Raw genomic sequence first — 21,859 nt, forward strand, 5'->3', positions numbered from 1 at the left:
TTTTATATAAATTCCAGGTTGGCTGTGGACTGAGCCACCCAAGCGCCCCTGTAATTTTTTAACTTTTTAATAATTTTGTTTATATAATTTTTAAAAATTTTTGTTAATGTTTTATTATTTACTTTTGAGAGGGAGAGGCAGAGCATGAGTGGGGGAGGGGCAGAGTTTTTCTCAGCCAATTAATATCATAAATATGAAGCATTTATATAAGTGAGCATGTAGATGGGAGAAAACTATATTAATCCTGTAGATCATTGTCATAGCTTTATTAAAACATTCAGTTATATATTTTTTTAATATTTGTGTTTTGTGGGCTCTTGGATTTGTGGGAGAATGCTAGTTTGTATTCCAGTTGGTCAAACTATAATTTCTCTGCTCACTCATACAGTAGATAAATGAAGAGCCTGATGTACTATTTTGAAATTGCTAATACAGTTTGTATGTAATTTTAACTTTATCTAATCTTACAAACAAATCTTATATAAATTCCAAGTTGGCAGGGGCGCCTGGGTGGCGCAGTCGGTTAAGCGTCCGACTTCAGCCAGGTCACGATCTCGCGGTCCGTGAGTTCGGGCCCCGCGTCAGGCTCTGGGCTGATGGCTCAGAGCCTGGAGCCTGTTTCCGATTCTGTGTCTCCCTCTCTCTCTGCCCCTCCCCCGTTCATGCTCTGTCTCTCTCTGTCCCAAAAATAAATAAACGTTGAAAAAAAAAATTAAAAAAAAAAAAAAAAATTCCAAGTTGGCTGCGAACAGTGTATATGTATAAAAAGATACACACACACATATATATAAATATGTGCATATGTGTGCATATATATATATACACATTATACATATATATATATATATAGATATAGATATAGATATATATATATAAATACATAAAATTTTTCAAAGTAATTTCTGTGCCCAACATGGGGCTCAAACTCATGACTCCAAGGTTGCATGTTCTGACTGAACCAGCCAGGCTCCCCTATATATAATTTTTTTTTTAACTTTTTTTAATGTTTGTTTATTTTTGAGAGAGAGAGACACACAGAATGTGAGCAGGGGAGGGGCAAAGAGAGGGAGACACAGAAACCAAAGCAGTCTCCAGTCTGTCAGCACAGAGACTGATGTGGGTCTCGAACTCACGAACTGTGAGATCATGACCTGAAACACTGAATCGACTGAGCCACCTAGGCACCCCTATAATTTTTTATTTTTTGTATAATTTTGTTTATATAATTTTTAAAAATTTTTGTTAATGTTTTATTTATTTTTGAGAGAGAGGGCAGAGCATGAGTGGGGAAGGGGCAGAGAGAGAGGGAGACACAGAATCTGAAGCAGCTCCAGGCTCTGAGCTGTCACCACAGAGCCCGGCACGGGGGTCGAATTCACGAACCGCGAGATCATGACCTGAGCCGAAGTCAGACGCTTAACTAACTGAGCCACCCAGGCGCCCATGTTTATATAACTTTTTAAAGCAGAGGGTAGGGTGATGTAGTGATAACTAGAATATGAATAAAATACATATAATGAAAGAAAATTCTAATTATATGTAATGCTACCAGGAGCTTCCAGATAATACTATGATGATAATAGATAAAATTTGTCACAGTTCTCAGTGCTATGCATGAATTGTCTTATTTAATCTATTTAGCAACTCATGAGCTAGGTACTCTTCAATTTAGACAGGAGGAAACAGATTTAGAAAGGGTAAGTCACTTGGGGTGCCTTGGTGGTTCACTCAATTAAGTGTCAGACTTTGGCTCAGGTCACATACTCAGGGTTTGCTGAGGGTTTGTGAGTTCGAGCTCCGTATCAGGCTCTCTGCTGTTAGCGCAGAGCCTGCTTCAGATCCTCTGTCTCCCTCTCTCTCTGATCCTCCCCCGTGCACATTCTTCCTCTCTCTCTCTCTCTCTCTCTCTCTCTCTCTCTCTCTCAAAAATAAATAAACATTAAAAAAAAAAAGCAACTTTGTAAGTCGCTTGACAAAGGTCCAACAACTAGTAAGTGCTTGTATTAGTTTCCTACTGCAGCTGCAACAGATTGTCACAAACTTAGTGGCTTAAAACATTTTCCAGTTCTGGAGGTGAGAAGTCTCTGGACTAAAATCAAAGTGTTAGGGCTATGTTCCTTCTGGAGGCTCTAGGGGGAGAATCTATTTCCTTCCTTTTCCACCTGCTAGAGGCTGCTACAGTTCCTGGACTCATTGCCCCTTTCCTCCATCTTCAAAGCCAGCAATATCCATCAAGGCTATTTCATACTGCTCTCTCTCTAGTTCTCTCTTCCAGTTGTCTCTTCCCCTTTTAAGGATTCTTGTGGTTACAGCAGACCCACACAGATAGTACAGGATAATCGCCCTGGTCCAAGGTCATCTGATGAGTAGCCTTAATTCGAACTGCTACCTAAATTCTCTTTTACCATGGAACCTAACTTATTCATAGATTCTGGGTATTAGGTTCTGATCTTCAGAAGCCATTATTCCACTTAACCACAGTGGTGGAACTGGAACTGGTCCCTACCTTGGTTTGCCTTGGAGCCATTCCTTTAGAAAGTTGAAAGCCCAACCCTGAGGTCATTTTTTCAGGGTGGTTTAGCCTTTGGAACATTATCTTGACAAGGGTTGCATAACTTTCATAGTACTGAAAGTTGTTCAACTTTTCTCTTTATAACCTATAATGAAAGTGATCTCACTTTTATATTGTAAATGCCTAATACATTTTTAAATGTTAATTGGCAGGAAAAGAAGACCATGATTAGGATTCAAATATATTTTAATTAGGATTAAGATTTATTTATTTATTTATTTATTTATTTATTTATTTATTTATTTTTCTTCAATATATGAAATTTATTGTCAAATTGGTTTCCATACAACACCCAGTGCTCATCCCAAAAGGTGCCCTCCTCAATACCCATCACCCACCCTCCCCTCCCTCTCACCCCCTATCAACCCTCAGTTTGTTCTCAGTTTTTAAGAGTCTCTTATGCTTTGGCTCTCTCCCTCTCTAACCTCTTTTTTTTTTTTTTCCTTCCCCTCCCCCATGGGTTTCTGTTAAGTTTCTCAAGATCCACATAAGAGTGAAACCATATGGTATCTGTCTTTCTCTGTATGGCTTATTTCACTTAGCATCACACTCTCCAGTTCCATCCACGTTGCTACAAAGGGCCATATTTCATTCTTTCTCATTGCCACGTAGTACTCCATTGTGTATATAAACCACAATTTCTTTATCCATTCATCAGTTGATGGACATTTAGGCTGGATTAAGATATATTTAAATCACAAGTCCCTTGTGATTTAAATAGTAAATCCTGTCATTAAACTTTGTACTATTTAGTTACTGTTAATGATCTCATTTCTGGTATTTTGGGCATTGCTTCAGACAGGAATCAGTATTTTATATTAGAAGTTTTTATGATTTTGATAATGGTTAATTTATTTCAGAGCTCTTCTTTTTAAACTGATAATATTAGTTGCCTCCAAGGAAGGGAAATGCCTGTCTGGAAGATAGAGGGAAGATTTTTAGCTATATGTCCTTTTGTACTTTTTGAACTTTGATGAAAGTGAGTGTATTAACTAAAAACAAATAAATTGTTAATTTTTTAAAGTAGAATAAATAAGCAGCTCCTATTTTTTCACTGTCTCCACTCTCTAGGATCACCACTTGTGTGTTGTTCCGTGAGGAAAATGAGTTCTCAAGGAGAAAAATCCAGACCCATCAAACAGTCTCATAAGAAGCCAAAGTTACCAGAAGGTCGTTTTGATGCACCAGAAGATCCTAATTTAGAGAAAGAACCACTGACAAGTGAGTATAGGCACGTCTCACAGATATTACAGGTTTGGTTCCAGAATAGTGCAATAGAGCAAATGGCAGTAAAGCAAGTCACATTATTGTTTTGATTTTCCAGTGCATATGAAAGTTATGTTTACACTCTATGGCAGTCTATAAAGTGTGCATTAGCATTGTGTCAAAAAAAAAAATATGTATACCTTAATTTAAAAATACTTTATTGCTGGGACACCTAGGTGGCTCCATTGTTAAGCGTCTGACTTTGGCTCAGGTTGTGATCTCATGGTTCATGAGTTCAAGCACTGCATTGGGCTCTTTGCTGTCAGCACCGAGCCTGCTTGAAATCCTCTGTCCCCTCTCTCTTTATCCCTCCCCCCCCAAAATAAATAAATATTAAAAAATACTTCACTGCTAAAAAATCCTAACCATCATCTGAGTTTTTAGTAAGTTGTAATGCTTTTTCTGGTGGAGGGACTTGCCTTGATGTTTATGGCTGCTGACTAATCAGGGTGGTGGTTGCTGAAGGTGGGGGCTGTGGCAATTTCTTACAATAGGACAACAATGGAGTTTGCTGCATTGATTTATTCCTTTCATGAAAGATTTCTCTGTAGCAGAGATGCTGTTTGATAACCTACAGTAGAACTTCTTTCAAAATTGAAGTCAATCCTCTCAAGCTCTGTTACTGGTGTATCAACTATGTTTATGTAATAGTCTGAATCCTTTGTTACCATTTCAACAATTTTTTTAATTTTATTTTTTAATATGAAATTTATTGTCAAATTGGTTTCCATATAACACCCAGTGCTGATCCCAACAGGTGCCCTTCTCAGTGCCCATCACCCACTTTCCCCTCCCTCCCACCCCCATCAACCTTCTAAGAGTCTCTTATGGTTTGCCTCCTTCCCTCTCTGTAACTTTTTTTTCCCCCTTCCCCTCCCCCCATGGTCTTCTGTTAAGTTTCTCAGGATCCACATAAGAGTGAAAACATATGGTATCTGTCTTTCTCTGTATGACTTATTTCACTTAGCTTAACACTCTCCAGTTCCATCCACATTGCTACAAAAAGCCATATTTCATTCTTTCTCATTGCCACGTAGTATTCCATTGTATATATACACCACAACTTCTTTATCCATTCATCAGTTGATGGACGTTTAGGCTCCTTCCATAATTTGGCTATTGTTGAAAGTGCTGCTATAAACATTGGGGTACAAGTGCCCCTATGCATCAGCATTCCTGTATCCTTTGGGTAGATTCCTAGCAGTGCTATTGCTGGCTTACAGGGTAGATCTATTTCTAATTTTTTGAAGAACCTCCACGCTGTTTTCCAGACCAGCTGCACCAGTTTACATTCCCACCAACAGTGCAAGAGGGTTCCCGTTTCTCCACATCCTCGCCAGCATCTATAGTCTCCTGATTTGTTCATTTTAGCTACTCTGACTGGTGTGAGGTGGTATCTTAGTGTGGTTTTGATTTGTATTTCCTGATGAGGAGTGACGTTGAGCATCTTTTCATGTGCCTGTTGGCCATCTGGATGTCTTCTTTAGAGAAGAGTCTATTCATGTCTTCTGCCCATTTCGTCACTGGATTATTTGTTTTGCGGGTGTGGAGTCTGGTGAGTTCTTTATAGATTTTGGGTACTAGCCCTTTGTCCGATATGTCATTTGCAAATATCTTTTCCCATTCCATCGGTTGCCTTTTAGTTTTGTTGATTGTTTTCTTTGCAGTGCAGAAGCTTTTTATCTTGTTGAGGCCCCAATAGTTCATTTTTGCTTTTAATTCCCTTGCCTTTGGAAGTGTGTTAAGTAAGAAATTGCTGCGGCTGAGGTCAGAGAGGTTTTTTCCTGCTTTCTCCTCTAGGGTTTTGATGGTTTCCTGTCTCACATTGAGGTTCTTCATCCATTTTGAGTTTATTTTTGTGAATGGTGTAAAAAGAGTTTATTTTTGTGAAAGTGGTCTAGTTTCATTCTTCTGCATGTTGCTGTCCAGTTCTCCCAGCACAATTTGTTAAAGAGACTGTCTTTTTTCCATTTGATATTTTTTTCCTGCTTTGTCAACGATTAGTTGGCTATACATTTGTGGGTCCAGTTCTGGAGTCTCTACTCTATTCCATTGGTCTATGTGTCTGTTTTTTTGCCAATACAATGCTGTCTTGATGATTACAGCTTTGTAGTAGAGACTAAAGTCTGGGATTGTGATGCCTTCCGCTTTGGTTTTCTTGTTCAATATTACTTTGGCTATTGGGGGTCTTTTGTGGTTCCATACAAATTTTAGGATTGCTTGTTCTGGCTTTGAGAAGAATGCTGGTGCAATTTTGATTGGGATTGCCTTGAATGTGTAGATTACTTTGGGTAGTATTGACATTCTAACAGTATGTATTCTTCCAGTCCATGAGCATGGAATGTTTTTCCATTTCTTTCCTTGAATCTTCTTCAATTTCCTTCATAAGCTTTCTATAGCTTTCGGCACACAGATCTTTTACATCTTTGGTTAGGTTTATTCCTGGGTATTTTATGATTCATGGTGCAATTTGAATGGGATCAGTTTCTTTATTTATCTTTCTGTCGCTTCATTATTAATGTATAAGAATGCAACTGATTTCTGTACATTAATTTTCTATCGCAACTTTGCTGAATTCCTGTATCAGTTCTAGTAGACTTTTGGTGGAGTCTGTTGGGTTTTTCATATATAATATCATGTCATCTGCAAAAAATGAAAGCTTGACTTCATCTGTGCCAATTTTGATGCCTTTGATTTCCTTTTGTTGTCTGATTGCGATGCGAGAACTTCCAACACTCTGTTAAACAACAGCGGTGAAAGTGGATATCCCTGTCATGTTCCTGATCTCAGGGGGAAAGCTCTCAGTTTTTCCCCATTGAGGATGATATTAGCTGTGGGCTTTTCATAAATGGCTTTTATGATGTTTGAGCATGTTCCTTCTATCCCGACTTTCTCGAGGGTTTTTATTAAGAAAGGATGCTGAATTTTGTCAAATGCTTTTTCTTAATTGATTGACAGGATCATATGGTTCTTATCTTTTCTTTTATTGTGATGTATCACATTGATTGATTTGCGAATATTGAACCAGCCCTGCAGCCCATGAATGAATCCCACTTGATCATGGTGAATAATTCTTTTTATATACTGTTGAATTTGATTTGCTAGTATCTTGTTGAGAATTTTTGCATCCATATTCATCAGGGATATTGGCCTGTAGTTCTCTTTTTTTGCTGGGTCTTTGGTTTGGGAATCAAAGTAATGCTGGCTTCATAGAATGAGTCTGGAAGTTTTACTTCCCTTTCTACTTTTTGGAACAGCTTGAGAAGGTTAGGTATTATCTCTGTCTCTTATAGACAGCAAATAAATGTGTCTTGTTTTTTTATCCATTCTGATACCCTGTGTCTTTTGGTTGGGGCATTTAGTCCATTTACATTCAGTGTTATTATTGAAAGATATGGGTTTAGAGGCATTTGTGATATCTGTAGGTTGCATGCTTGTAGTGGTGTCTCTGGTACTTTGTGGTCCTTGCAACATTTCACCCACAGAATCCCCCTGAGGATTTCTTGTAGGGCTGGTTTAGTGGTGATGAATTCCTTCAGTTTTTGTTTGTTTGAAAAACCTTTATCTCTCCTATTCTGAATGACAGACTTGCTGGATAAAGGATTCTTGGCTGCGTATTTTTTCTGTTCATCACATTGAAGATTTCCTGCCATTCCTTTCTGGCCTGCCAACTTTAAGTAGATAGGTCTGCCACTAGTCTTATTGGTCTCCCTTTGTAAGTTAGAACCTGTTTATCCCAAGCTGCTTTCAGAATTTTCTCTTTATCCTTGTATTTTGCCAGTTTCACTATGATATGCCATGCAGAAGATCGATTCAAGTTACGTATGAAGGGAGTTCTCTGTGCCTCTTGGAGTTCAATGCCTTTTTCCTTCCCCAGATCAGGGAAGTTCTCAGCTATGATTTGTTCAAGTACACCTTCAGCCCTTTTCTCTGTTTCTTCTTCTGGACTTCCTGTGATAGGGATATTGTTCCGTTTGATTGCATCACTTAGGTCTCTAATTCTCCCCTCTTCCTCCTGGATTTTTTTATCTTTTTCTCAGCTTCCTCTTTTTCCATAATTTTATCTTCCAATTCACCTAGTCTCTCCTCTGCCTCTTCAATCCATGCTATGGCTGCCTCTATTTTATTTTGCACCTCATTTATAGCATTTTTTAATTCATCATGACTATTTTTTAGTCCCTTGATCTCTATAGCAGTAGATTCTCTGCTGTCCTCTGCTTTTTTCAAGCCCAGCGATTACTTTTATGACTATTATTCTAAATTCTTGTACCGTTATATTGCTTAAGTTGGTTTTGATCAATTCATTAGCTGTCGCGACTTCCTGGAGTTTCTTTTGAGAAGAATTCCTCCATTTTGTCACTTTGGCTAGCTTTCTCTACCTTATGCGTTTTAAAAGCTTGTGTGCTCTGCACCTGCAAGCACTGCTATATTAAAAGAGGGTCATACACTGTCCAGGGCCTGGCCCTTCTGGAGGTGTTTTTTTGGGGATTGTTACTTGCTCTCTGTTGTTGTGACTTTGGTTATTTTATTACCCTACTCGTAGTAATATTTTGTGCCCTCCACCAGATGTGCTTTGATTTGTTCCTTGGAGTAGCCCTGTAAAGGAAAAACTGATAGACAAACAGGAGACAAAAACACGCAAACACACAAACAAATAACACAAACAAATAAACAAAAACAAAAACCTAAACACTAAAAACAAAAAACCCCAAAACACGGACTACAAGTAAAGAAGAAGGTGGAGGCAGTGCTGATGGAAGAGCACATACAAAGAGAGAAATGACGGGGGGGGGGGGGGGGGGGAGGGGGCGGCTGTGGGGGTGTGTGTGTGGAAATAAAAGTTGACTAGGCAGAGAGACTAAAAGGCTTAATCCAGAGGGAGAGAAAGGAAAATAAAGAAGGAGGCGGGAAAAACGAAACAAAGATAAAATTACCCAGACAGGGTAGATGGTATATGGCTAGATTATTCTAGAGAAAGAGAAAGGAGTGTAAAGAAGGAGGTGTAGAACATGCATCAAGACAATGGATTAAATATGCCTGTTTAGACAGACCAATAACCAGAGTAACCAGCCTAGGAGAGAGAAGAGATAAGGAGGAGAAATTGGTTGGGGGTGAGAATATATCTATATATCCAGAATTGACCTAGAGTTAATCCAGGCAATGCTGCATTGCTTGTCTCAAGTAGCTGTCTGCAGGGTCTTTGCCACTCTGGTGGATATGCAGTTACCCAGTGCAGAGGAGCGTGGTTTGGCATTATCTGGACCCACCTCCACTATGGACCCCCAGAGTGATCCCTGAGGCCCTTCCTTGGTGGTGGTGGGGGAGGGGGGAATGGTGATCTTCCAGTCTCTTCTCCACGGAGCCGGACCTGGCGGACTGTTGTTTGAGTCATCCTCACTGTGCTGTGGGCGCAGATGGGGCGGTCCTTCTCGCTCCACCAACTGCCTTGACCCTGTGCTTGGCTAGAATTCAAAGTCCCGCTCTGTGCGCTCTGGCGCTGGGAAAGCGCCTCTCAGTGCCGCAATATGTGTTCCCGACTGGCTTTGTCTGTGCCACCGCACTTCAGGGAAGACTGACTTCTGTTGCAGACTTATTGCGACTGAGAGCTGCTGCCCTCACCGCAAGCCCCTGGGGTGGCAGATGCAGACAGGCTTTGTCTTTTCCCACAGCACTCCAGGGAAACTGGAGCTGCCTTATCCTCCTGCAGGCTGAGCCCTCGGCCCAGCCACTGCGCCCCAGGGTGGCAGATGCAGGCAGGTTCTGTCTCCAGGGGGGGAACCACTTTCTCCAGCTGCAGACTGAGCCTGTGACCTACCACCACACCCAGGCCTGGCTTCCTTCCTCCCCAGGTGCTCGAACAGGGAGCTGGCCCCAGTCTGAAGAAAGCCCCACAGTTAGAGATAAGATCCCTCTCAGTCTCAGTCCAAGGTCTTTCTCCTGTCCAGCTAGGTCCTGCACTTCCCTAGAGCCTCTTTCTCTTCCCTTTGTCTCTCCACAGAAGGGGGTCCCTCCCCAGAAGGAGGTCCCTCCCCTCTGTGCCCATATGGCCTTTTTTATTTGCCCCAGTTCGCAGTTACCCACCTATCTTTTTTCCAGCTTTCCCATTTTCTTCCTAGTAGATTCAGTCTCTTTTCCTCCCAGGCTCTGGTGTTCAAAGTCCTTTGGCTTCTACACTTCTTTGTTTGAGAGACGCGGGACATATGGATCCCCCTACTTCTCCGCCATGTTGGCCCTCTCACCATTTCAACAATCTTCACAGCATCTTCAGTAGGAGTAGATTCATCTCAAGAAACCACTTTCTTTGCTCATCCACAAGAAGCAACTCCTTACCCATTAAAGTTTTTTTTTTAAGTCTCTCTCTCTTTTTTTTCTTTTTTTTTAGTGTTTATTTATTTTGAGAGAAAGAGAATACATGCATGAGCCAGGGGTGGGGGCAGAGAGAAAGGAAGAGAGAGAATTCCAAGCAGGCTCCTGAGCTGTCAACGTGGTGCTCAGTCCCACAAACCAGGAGTTCATGACCTGAGCCAAAATCAAGAGTTGATTGATTTAGAGATCAACAGTTAATGAGCTACCCAGACGCCCCATTGTCCATTAAAGTTTTATCACAAGATTGCAGCAATTCAGTCATATCTTCAGGCTCCACTTTTAGTTCTAGATTTCTTGCTATTTCTATCACATCTGCATTTTCCCCAATGAAGTCTTGAACCCTTTAGAATCATTTATGAGAGTTGGAATGAAATTCTTTTCAACTCCTTGTAATGTTGATATGTTGACCTTTTCCCATGAATCACATATGTTCTTAATGGCATCTAGAATGGTGAATCCTTTCCAGAAGGTTTTCAATGTAGTTTGCCCAGATCCATCAGAGCAATCACCATCTATGGCAGCTGCAGCCTTATGAAATGTATTTCTTAAATAATATGACTTGAAAGTCAAATGACTCCTTGATCTTTGGGCTGAAGAATAGATGTTGTGTTAGACATGAAAACAATATTAATCTCATTGTACATCTTCATCAGAGCTCTTGGGCACCAGGTGCATTGTCAGTGAGCAGTCATATTTTGAAAGGAATCTTTTTTTTCTGAGCAGTAGGTCTCATCAGCAGGCTAAAATATTCAGTAAACCATGTTGTGAACAGATGTGCTGTCATCCAGGCTCTGTTGTTCCATTTATAGAGCATAGGAAGAATAGATTTAGCATAGTTTTTAAGTGCCGTAGGATTTGTGGAATGGTAAATGAACACTGGCTTCAGCTTAAAGTCACCAGCTACATTAGCCCCCCTAACAAGAGAGTCAGCCTATTCTATGAAGCTTTGAAGGCAGGCATTGGCTTCTTTTCCCCAGCTATGAAAGTCCTTTTTCCATAGAAGGCTGTTTTGTCCACATTGAATATCTATTGTTTAATGTAGCCACCTTCATTAATTATCTTAGCTAGATCTTCTGGATTGCTTGCTGCAGCTTCTATATCAGCGCTTGCCGCTTTACCTTGCACTTAGATGGTGTGGAGATGGCTTCTTTCCTTAAACCTCATGAACCAAGCTATGCTAGCTTTAAACTGTTCTGCAGCTTCTTTACCTGTCTGTCTTTAAAGAACTGAAGAGAGTAGGCCCTTGCTCTGGAAGGCTTTATCTTAAGGGAATGTTGTGACTGGTTTGATCTTCTATCCAGACTACTATAATGTTCTCAATGAGCAATAAGGCTGTTTTGTTTTCTTATCATTTGTGTATTCACTGACGTAGCACTTTTAATTTCCTTCATGAACTTTTCCTTTGAGTGCACATTTTGGGTAACTGGTTATCACAAGAGGCCTAGCTTTTGGCCTGTCTCAGCTTTCAATGTGTACCTTCCCTGTTAAGCCTACTCATGTCTAGCTTTTGATTTAAAGTGAGAGACATGTGACTCTTCCTTTCATTTGAACACTTAGAAGCCATTGTAGGGTTATTAATTGGCCCAATTTTAGTCTTATTTTGCTCCCAGGAATAGGGAGGCCCAAAGAGGGGGAAAGACAAGGGAACAGCTGTTCATGGAGCATTCAGAGCATTCACAATGTCTATCAGTTAACTGTTTTATATGGATATGAGCCCTGATGCCCCAAAACAATTACAATAGTAATATCAAAGATCACTCATCACAGATCACAATAGCAAATATAATAATAATGACAAAATTTGAAATATTGTGAGAATTACTAAAATATGACACAGAAACACAAAGCGAGGAAATGCTGTGTGGAAAAACGGCACCAATAGACTTGTTCACTGTAGGGATGCCACAATTTGTAAAACATGCAGTATCTCAGGCTCCTGGGTATTTCACTTGGTTAAGTGCCCAACTCTTGATTTCAGCTCAGGTCATGATCTTGTAGTTCATGGGTTTGAGTCCTGTGTCAGGCTTGTGCTGCTGACAGTGTGGAGCCTGCTTGGGATTCTCCTGCCCCTCCCTCCCTCTCTCTCTTTCTCTCTCTCTCTCAAAATTAATAAACTTTTTTTCAAATGTAGTATGTGTGAAGCACAATAAAATGAAGTATGCCTTTACAGTAAAGCTCCTTCCTTAATTTTTGAAGTATCAAAATATTTTAGTTATTGAAGAGAAAGAATGAAAGAAATATGTTATTGTTTATAATTCTTTATTAACAATAATGAAGCATATTTCACAATGACTAAATTCCCATATTGACCATCAATATGTGTAGATTAAAAAAAAATAATTTCTAAGCCCCTGACATTGATTGATTGTGTTTGATTGTTTTATTCGTTATAAGCCATTATTCATATGACAAAGTATATGAACTGAGACCTGCTTTGATCTGAGTAACAGAAAACCACTTGAGCAGACTTAAACAAGAGGTAGTGTAGGTTGTTATTGGGCTACGAGGTACATAGGTGGGGTACTCAGGGCAGTGATGCTGCTGGACCTCGGAAAAAACAGACCTTAGGAGTAAACAGTATATGGAAACCAGGATATTCTCCCTCTTTCTCTTGTCCCCCGTCTCTTCTTTTTGTTGTTTTCTGTCATTAGACTCCCTTTTTTTAAAAAAAAAATTTTTTTTTAACATTTATTTATTTTTGAGACAGAGAGAGACAGAGCATGAACGGGGGAGGGTCAGAGAGAGAGGGAGACACAGAATCTGAAACAGGCTCCAGGCTCTGAGCCGTCAGCACAGAGCCTGACGCAGGGCTTGAACTCACGAACCGCGAGATCATGACCTGAGCCGAAGTCAGACGCTTAACCGACTGAGCCACCCAGGCGCCCCTAGACTCCCTTTTAAGTCCACTGGGCAGAAGGAACTGTTCCCAGCATCTACTCAAGTCAATAGAGCAACTAGCTGAAAATAACTAGTTGTTTAGTTATAATTCCAAAAGTATTTTATTTTATTTTATTTTTAGTAGGCTGCACACCCAGCATGGGGCTTGAATTCATTACTCTGAGACCAAAAGTTGCCTGCTGTACCAACTGAGACAGCCAGATGCCCCTCTAATTCAAAATTTCCTAAGAAAAGAGCTCATTGGCCAAGCTTGGATTGGGTGCCTATAACTAAATCAATGTGGGTGGCACTGGGGTGGGTCACAGGTGAAGGTGGTGGTTCTCACTGTAGCCATATAGTTGGAGAAAGAGAAGAGGAAGTTTGGAGAGGAAAGGGGTTTTTGAGGATGGTGGGATGATAGACTAAACATTGTTTTGTATTTAGTGTACACGAAATTCCACTCATGTTCTAAAGCTGTGTTTTGTTTTTTTTTTTTAAGTTTGTTTGTTTGTTTGTTTGTTTTGAGAAAGAGAAGGGTGAGCAAGCCGGGAAGGAACAGAGAGAAAGGGAGAGAGAGAATCCCAAGCAGGCTCCATGCTATCAGCACAGAACCCATTGTGGGGCTTTGATCTCACAAATCGTGAGATCACGACCTGAGCTGAACAAGAGTGGGCTGCTTAACCAATTCATCCACCCAGGCACACCAAGCTCTGATTTTTAAAATGGTACTTTATTTTTATTCTGTACTCTTTTGTATCTTTGAATTGTGGAACATGTGCATGCATTTGCTATTCAAAAAATAACGTTGTAGACAGCATACATGCAAACATACCAGTTTGAAACTTTGGCAAGGCTGCCTGCTTGTCTAATTTATCCAGTCTCCTGAGAGTTAACCCATCTATGCAATGAAGCATCCTAGGTAAGAAGATAATAAACAGAGGATATAGGGACCTGTATCTGGAACTCTTCAGAATATGAAAACTTCTGTTTTTGTTCTTTCAGTTAAATATTTCAATTTATAGCATCTTTTCTAAGCCCAGTCTAATAACCAGATCAATCTGCCAAAATGATGGAGACCGTTAAAGAGTTGGTATAATCTAAAGGTAAAATTCTTTCCTGGTTTTAGCCAAGCACAAAAATCTGAGAGGAATATTTTCATTAAAGCATCATACACAAAAGCAGCAATCCCAGAAGTAAACCCCCACCTATTGCTCAGTTGGTTTTTGAGAAGGTTGCCATGTTCATTCGGTGGCGGAAAGGACAGTTTTTTCTATAAGTGGTTCTGGGAAAACTGGATAATCACATGCAAAAGAAAAAAATTGTACCCTTACCTTATACCATATATAAAAATTAACTCTAAAAATGTCGAAAACCTAAAATTAAGAGGTAAGCCTATAAAATTCTTAGATGAAAACATTGGGGAAAATCTTCATGATATTGAATTTGACAACTGTTTAATTGCTATGACACCAAGAACATAGACGACAAACACAAAAAATAGATAAAATTGCACATTAGCAAAATTAATAAATTTTGTACATCAAAGGACATTATCAAGAAAGTAAAAAGATAACCTACAGAATGGCAGAAATATTTGTAAATAATATAGCTGACAAAGAGTTAATATCCAGAGCATGTGAAAAGCTCCTACAACTCCACAAAAACAACCTAATTCAAAAATGGGCAAATGACTTGAACATACATTTCTCTAAAGAAGATATACAAATAACTAACAAGCACTTGAAATAGGGCTCAACACCACTAATTACAAATCAAAACTATAGTGAGATACCACTTCAACTGCAGTGGGTGTGTATGATGGCTACAATTTAAGGAAAACTGGAAAACAAGTGATGGCAACAACGTGGAGCAACATAGCAACTGTTCATAGCAACTTTATTCACAATAGCCAAAAGAAACGACTCAGATGTTCATCGATAGGTAAATGGGTAAACAAAATGTGGTAAGTACATATAGTGGAATACTATTCAGTCATTAAAAGGAATGGCATGTTATTTTATTTATTTTTTATTTTTTTTTAATGTTTATTTATTTTTGAGACAGAAAGAGACAGAGCATGAATGGGGGAGGGTCAGAGAGAGAGGGAGACACAGAATCTGAAGCAGGCTCCAGGCTGTGAGCTGTCAGCACAGAGCCCAACGCAGGGCTCGAACTCACAGACCGTGAGACCATGACCTGAGCTGAAGTCAGACGCTTAACCGACTGAGCCACCCAGGTGCCCCAGGAATGGCATTTTAATAATGTGCTACAATATGGATGGACCTTGAAAACATTATGCTTAGTGAAATAAGTTAGACACAGAGGGACAAATACATGATTCCACTTAAATTATGTACCTTGAGTAGGCAGATTCATAGAGACAAGGTAGAATAGAGGTTATCAAAGTCTAGAGGAAGGGAGAAAGGGAAAGTTTTTGCTTAATGGGTATAGAGTTTTATTGAGGATGATGAAAAACTTGTGGGTGTAGATAGTGTGATAGTTACCAATGAGAATATATATAGTCAGTGCCACTGAATTGTACACTTATAAGTGGTTAAAATGATAAACTATATCATAATGGGATTAATACGATAAATGTTATATATATTTCACATAGTAAAGAAAAAAGCACATTTCAAAAGGTAATCATCTGTTTGACACAGTGCCAGCTATTCATCTTAATTTTTGAGTCGCTGCAATTTATGTTGAACCTACCATGTCTTAGAAGCTGGTCTGGTAAATATCACCAAACCCAGCAAATGCCTTTCAGTCCTCATTTTATATGAACTGTCTACAAGCTTCAACATTGTTAACCACTGCTGCTAGAAATCTGTCTGTCGTGGTTTTGGTTATGTTTTGCCCAGTTTCTCCTCCTGTGTCTTCAACCAATTTTTCCTCACTTCTTTTTTAAGCTCTTTTACCTCTGCCCAAAAGTAGAGAGTCAGAAATCTGGGGATATCCTTCACTCCTGCTTCTCCTGTGTCCTGGATCCAATACCTTCTTAACATGTCAAACTCATTCATCCTGCCAATGAAGCCCAAATTCAAGCATCTGTGGTTTTGTTGGTCTCCTAACAAGTTTGTCTTCTTCCTTGTTTCCTTCTTTCTGGGCTTGTCTCCCTGCCTATGGTACGCATGTCATTCTAAGAAAAATATATAGGTGGTCCCTTTGCAGAGAGTAGACTTCATTAAGATAATAAAGGGCGTGCTTGGGTGGCTCAGTCAGTTAAGTGTCCAACTTCAACTCAGGTCATGATCTCATGGTTCGTGAGTTTGAGCCTCGTGTCAGGCTCTGTGCTGACAGCTCAAAGCCTGGAACCTGCTTCAGATCCAAGTCTCCCTCTCTCTCTACCCCTCCCCCACTCACGCTCTGTCTCTCTAATAAACATTAAAAAAAATTGTTAAGATAATAAAGGAAGATTGTTTGCATCTGAACACCCTGTTTGATGCAAAGATGAATAAGGAAAATGAGATACGAAAATAACTATCAACAGGACATCATGTGGTAACTGGCATAAGAGATAATGCAAAAAGTTCAGGAAAAAAGGAGAGAAAAGAGATTAACATTGAGCTTGGTTTAAAAGGCACAATAAAATCATAAGTAGTTAAGGAATGGTAGGGAGACATTTCAAAAAAGAAAAAGATGGGCACCTAGGTGGTTGAGCATCTGACTCCTTGATTTCGGCTCAGGTCATGATCCCAGAACATGGGATCAAGCCCTGTGTAGGGTTCTGCACTGAGCATGGAGCCTGCTTAAGATTTTCTCTCTCTCTCTCTCTCTCTCTCTGCCCTCTTCCCTGTTCATGTGCTCTCTCTAAAATAAAAAAAAAAGAAAGATGTGGTCAGAGAAAGAGAGGCCAGGGAGATACATGCAAGATACAGCCAATGTTCCTGTTTTGCTGCAGCATAGGGTGTATATAGTGGATTAATAGAATATAAAGCTAGAAAGGTAGATTTGGCTCAAGTCTGGGAGTGCCTGAAGTACCAGTTTATAGCATATGGGCTTTATGCAGTAGACAGTGAAGAAAGCTCTCGAGTTTTTTGAATGGAGATTATTTTAATCAGCTTTACTGTAGTATAATCTGCATATAATAAAATTCACCCATTTTAAGAAACAGTTTTATGAATTTTAACAATGTTTATAACCATATAACCAACACAAAGTATAAAACAATTCAATCCCACAAAGAGCCCCTGGTGCCTCTTTATAATTAGTTTCATTCTCCCATCCCCCTGGCAACCATGAATCTGTTCTCTGTCACTATAATTTTGCGCTTCCTAGGATTTTATATAAATGAAATCATACAGTACATAATCATTTGTGTCTGGCCTCTTTCACTTAATGTAATGTGGAGGAGGGATTCTGTTTTAGAAAGATTAATTTATCCTTCTGTGCAGGTTAGGCTGGAGTCATGAGAGTCAGAAAACAGAGATGAGTTAGAAAATGGTTGCATTAGTCTAGAATATGACTCCAAGCATGACTCAGGATGGAACTAATGAGAGTAAAGAATTTCAGAAAGCTATAGATTATAATGAGGGTGAAAATTGGGTTAAACAAACATTAGGGAAAAGCCTCCATAGGAGGCTGCAGTCAGAAAGAAGAAAGCTCAAGAGTGTGAGACTTGGAGAAGGAACATATTCAGGAGATAATGAAATCGAAATGGATAGCACAAGTGGATGTGAAGATCACTAGGAAAGAGGATTAAGGGCCTCCATGTCTCCAGTATGTGAGGATACTAATGTGCATGTTGATATGAAGAACAATGGGGAGAGATCAAACTATGAATCAAATATTGATCCTATCCAAGAAGTTAGAAGAGTCTTTGACTTTATTACTGGACTACAGAAAAGCACTGGACAAGTAAATGGTGCAGAATTCAAAAGAGGAAAGGCTGTAAAGATTTGGTGGTAGAATGAGAGACTGGAAGTAGCAGTGAGGTGCAGGGACATCTTGACCCTTTCTTTCTTGCCTAGTGCTATGGACTGAGTTGTGTCTCCCTAAAATCCATATGTTGAATCCCTAACCCCCCAGTGGGGGTGGTATTTGGAGATAGGGCCTTTAAGAGATAATTAGTTTTTTTTTTTAATTTTTTTAATGTTTATTATTTCTGAGAGACAGAGCATGAGCGGGGTAGGGGCAGAGAGAGAGGGAGAGACAGACTCTGAAGCAGGCTCCAGGCTCTGAGCTGTCAGCACAGAGCCCGATGCACGACTCGAACCCATGAGCTATGAGATCATGACCTGAGCCGAAGTCGGGCTCTCAACCGACTGAGCCACCCAGGTGCCCCTAGAGATGGTTTTAAATGAGGTCATGAGAATTCCCTATGTCGGAATTCATGTCCTTATAAGAAGAGACACTAGAGAGCTCGCCATCATTCTCTCCCTGCCATGTGAGGACACTGAGAAGGGGCTGTCTACAAGCCAGGAAGAGTCTTCACCAGAACCCAGCCATGCTGGCACCCTGCTTGCAGACTCCTAGCCTCGAGAGCTGTGAGAAAGTTAGTTTCTGTTGTTTAAGTCTACGGTAGTTTGTTTTGGCAACCCAAGCTGATGAAGATACTCGGTGGGCCCCAGAAATATGGGAGATGGAAGAGTTTCCATTAGATGCTTTCAGAGGAAGTCCCAGCAAGTTCTTAGAATGACAGGGTAGGGAATACTTGATTCACAGTAGAGAAAGAATTTTAAAAACAGATACATATTTGAAAATTTTCAGGGTTAATTGTCTTTTTTCCTAGACAGGGACTATGGGATTTTGGTGATGTTCATCTAGTTTTCTAAAGAGACCCAGAGTAAGAATTGGGGTTCTTTCTAATAGCTGACTCCTCTTCTGTCCGTCCCATATACAGAGCAGTAGTTTATGGGTTAAAAACAAGACTGCAACCAGACTGTCTGAATTCAAACTCTGTTTATCACTTGGTAGCTAGCTGTGTGATCAGGAGCACCTTTCTGAACCTCTTTGTGTCTCATGTTCCTCATCTATAAAATGGAGACAATAATTGTTCCTGTCCCATATGATTATTATGAGGATTAAATGAGTTACTGTGAATAAAGTACTCAGAATTGGGCCAGACTCAAGATGAATAGTCCTTTATGAACACACAGTATTCAGAGTAATAGTTGTTATGTCCATGAATGGCAGTGTCAGTTAACCATTTCATGAAGCCAAAATCCTATGATGAAGAACAATAATACTCATAACTAAAATTAATTGGGCATTCTTAGGTACCCGGCAGTGAGCTGGATCCTTTACATGCATCTCTTTGTTTAATTTTCAACATAGCAAATCAGATATGGTTGTTATACCCATTTTACTGATAAGAAAACTGAGGCAGTGAGCCAAAGTAACCTTGTTTCACAACCTTCCAAACCCTGTGGATTTGTACTCTGTATTCCCTGCATTCCTTTCCCTCTCTTTTAATCCATCCATACAAATGCAGCCACTCCCCATATTGGGGCCTGAGAACACTCCCAAGAATTCTAAGTAATTAATGTAGGTAATAAAGTTCGTTGGATATGACAATTGTGTCCAGAAGTGATTTCTCAAACTTGGGGAAAAGAACCACATTTACAGTTCATTTAAAAGACTGCATTGTAATAACCTAGTCAGTAGTATCTAGCCTATTAACTCTGCAACTCGACCACTCTGTCTTCAGAATTGGTCTTCACGCTTTTCTTGTCTCTATTGACTGTTTTTTTTGTTTTTTTTTTTTTTTTTTATCTTCTGTCTTTCTTTAGAATTTCCAGATGATATTAATCCCGTTACCAAAGAAAAAGGTGGACCCAGAGGCCCAGAACCTACCCGATATGGAGATTGGGAACGAAAAGGACGCTGTATTGACTTTTAAGCCATATATTATTAACTTCAGTATCTTTTTCTGAATATGTACATTTGAATTAATTTATTTCTCATTATTTTCTCTCTGTATATCCTTTAAGTCATTTAATCTCTATAATGTGTTTAAAAACACAAATAAGGGTGCCTGGGTGGCTCAGTCAGTTAAGCTTCCAACGTCGGCTCAGGTCATGATCTCTCAGTTTGTGGGTTTGAGCCCCACATAGGGCTCTGTGCTGACAGCTCGGAGCCTGCAGCTTGCAGCTTCAAATTCCGTGTCTCCCTCTCTCTCTGCCCCTCCCCTGCTCATACTCTGTCTCTCAAAAATAAATAAAAATGTTTTAAAAACCCACAAATAGTGCCTTGAAAAGAAATATGCTGCTATAAATTAAGAAAGGGGAAATATTTCTACATTAGCACATTAATTTTAATTTAAATATATTGGAGTATATAAAAGATGATTAGAGCTGCATATTTCATCATATTGCATTTTAAATTAATCAGCTGCTTATAAAGTACAAATGTAAAACAAGTTTTAATGATTTTTATTGCTATATGCTAGGTAATAGTGCTTTTTGAATGTGAGTTAAATAACACGTTATAGTTTTATAAGGCCACAGTAACAACAGAAAGTCTAGCTCCAGAGACAGATTACTTAGGTTCAAATTTTGGCTCTGCTACTTACTAGCTGTGTGACCTGGGGTAAGTTATTCAACTTTTCCACACCTCAGTATCTTCATGTGTAAATTGGAGATAATACTGCCCTTTTTGGGCAGTTGAGAACTTTAAATGAGTAGGTACATGTACTTGGAACAGTGCATAGCACAAACCTCTCATTAAGTGTTAGCTATCTGTAAATCATAAATGTATTATTCCAAGTCTCTAGGCTTTCTGGGGGGAAATATTTAGAAACTAAGTTTGAAATACTTTAATTGAAATTGTTTTAGGGGCGCCTGGGTGGCTCAGTCGGTTGAGCGGCCAACTTCAGCTCAGGTCATGATCTCGCGGCCCGTGAGTTCGAGCCCCGCGTCAGGCTCTGTGCTGGCATCTCAGAGCCTGGAGCCTGTTTCAGATTCTGTGTCTCCCTCTCTCTGACCCTCCCCCGTTCATGCTCTGTCTCTGTCTGTCTCAAAAATAAATAAACGTTAAAAAAAAATTGTTTCATGAATATAACATTACAAAATCATTAGTAAGAAAATTAGTGATTTTTTGCACCGATGAACTGAGCAGAAATATGCACTAGTTTGTTAAAACAAAATTTAGGTACAGAGGACCAATTTGTGACAAAAGCAGGGGATGAAATGGGCCAGCTTAGTCAGTTTTGATGACTCAAAAGCTCTTGTCCTGTGGCCTTTGGATAACTGGGTCAGGAAAAGTCAAGGCCAGTTTATAGACATGGAATGGAAAGGAAGAATAGAAATTGCTGGGCTTGCCTGTGGCAACCCATGCTGGCCTCTGGCCTTACTCTGTCACAGGGATTGGGCCTTCAGCCCCCAGGCTACACTGAAATTACCTAGGAAGAAGGGGTTTGCACGGCCTGTAGAAGATAATGCAGTGGGCTGATGATTGTGTGACATGAATTATAAGTGTAGTATTATTTGAGAAGATTGTAGGAGATTTATTTACATAAATAAACTTTTTATAATGTGTGTTCTCAGAAACAAACTAACTGGTGTGGTAATTGGGCCTAGTCATCAGTCTTTGTCAACATTTGTTCTTCTAATGGCAGTTACTATGTATGTTGCTAAGTAAGAACCACATTCCTTTAAAAACATTCTGTAATTTAGTCAACCTTCAATTAGCCCACATTAATGGAGGTTTTTATTATGTTACTCCAGAAATACTGTATCAAATTATTTTGTATTGCATATTCTTGCTTGTGTTTATGATGTGATAGAGGAAAGACAACTTAGACACGTCAAACACTAATATAAAGGATGTTACAAC

The 21,859-nt window shown here is 39.7% G+C and overlaps 1 protein-coding gene across 1 annotated transcript in view; it reads left to right on the forward strand.

Annotated features, from left to right (window-relative positions):
* SDHAF4 (succinate dehydrogenase complex assembly factor 4) overlaps positions 1–21,577 on the forward strand; it is a 32,867-nt gene extending 11,290 nt beyond the window's left edge. Inside the window, exons 2-3 of the mRNA XM_025925686.2 lie at positions 3,644–3,793; positions 19,816–21,577. Coding sequence (XP_025781471.1) covers positions 3,644–3,793; positions 19,816–19,925 — 260 coding nt within the window. The 3' untranslated portion in view covers positions 19,926–21,577. The remainder of the gene's footprint in view (positions 1–3,643; positions 3,794–19,815) is intronic.
* Positions 21,578–21,859: the final 282 nt, after the last annotated feature.

The sequence above is a fragment of the Puma concolor genome, chromosome B2 (assembly GCF_028749965.1).
Source record: "Puma concolor isolate L17-30 chromosome B2, mPumCon1.1.hap2, whole genome shotgun sequence".
Taxonomy (NCBI): Eukaryota; Metazoa; Chordata; class Mammalia; order Carnivora; family Felidae; genus Puma; species Puma concolor.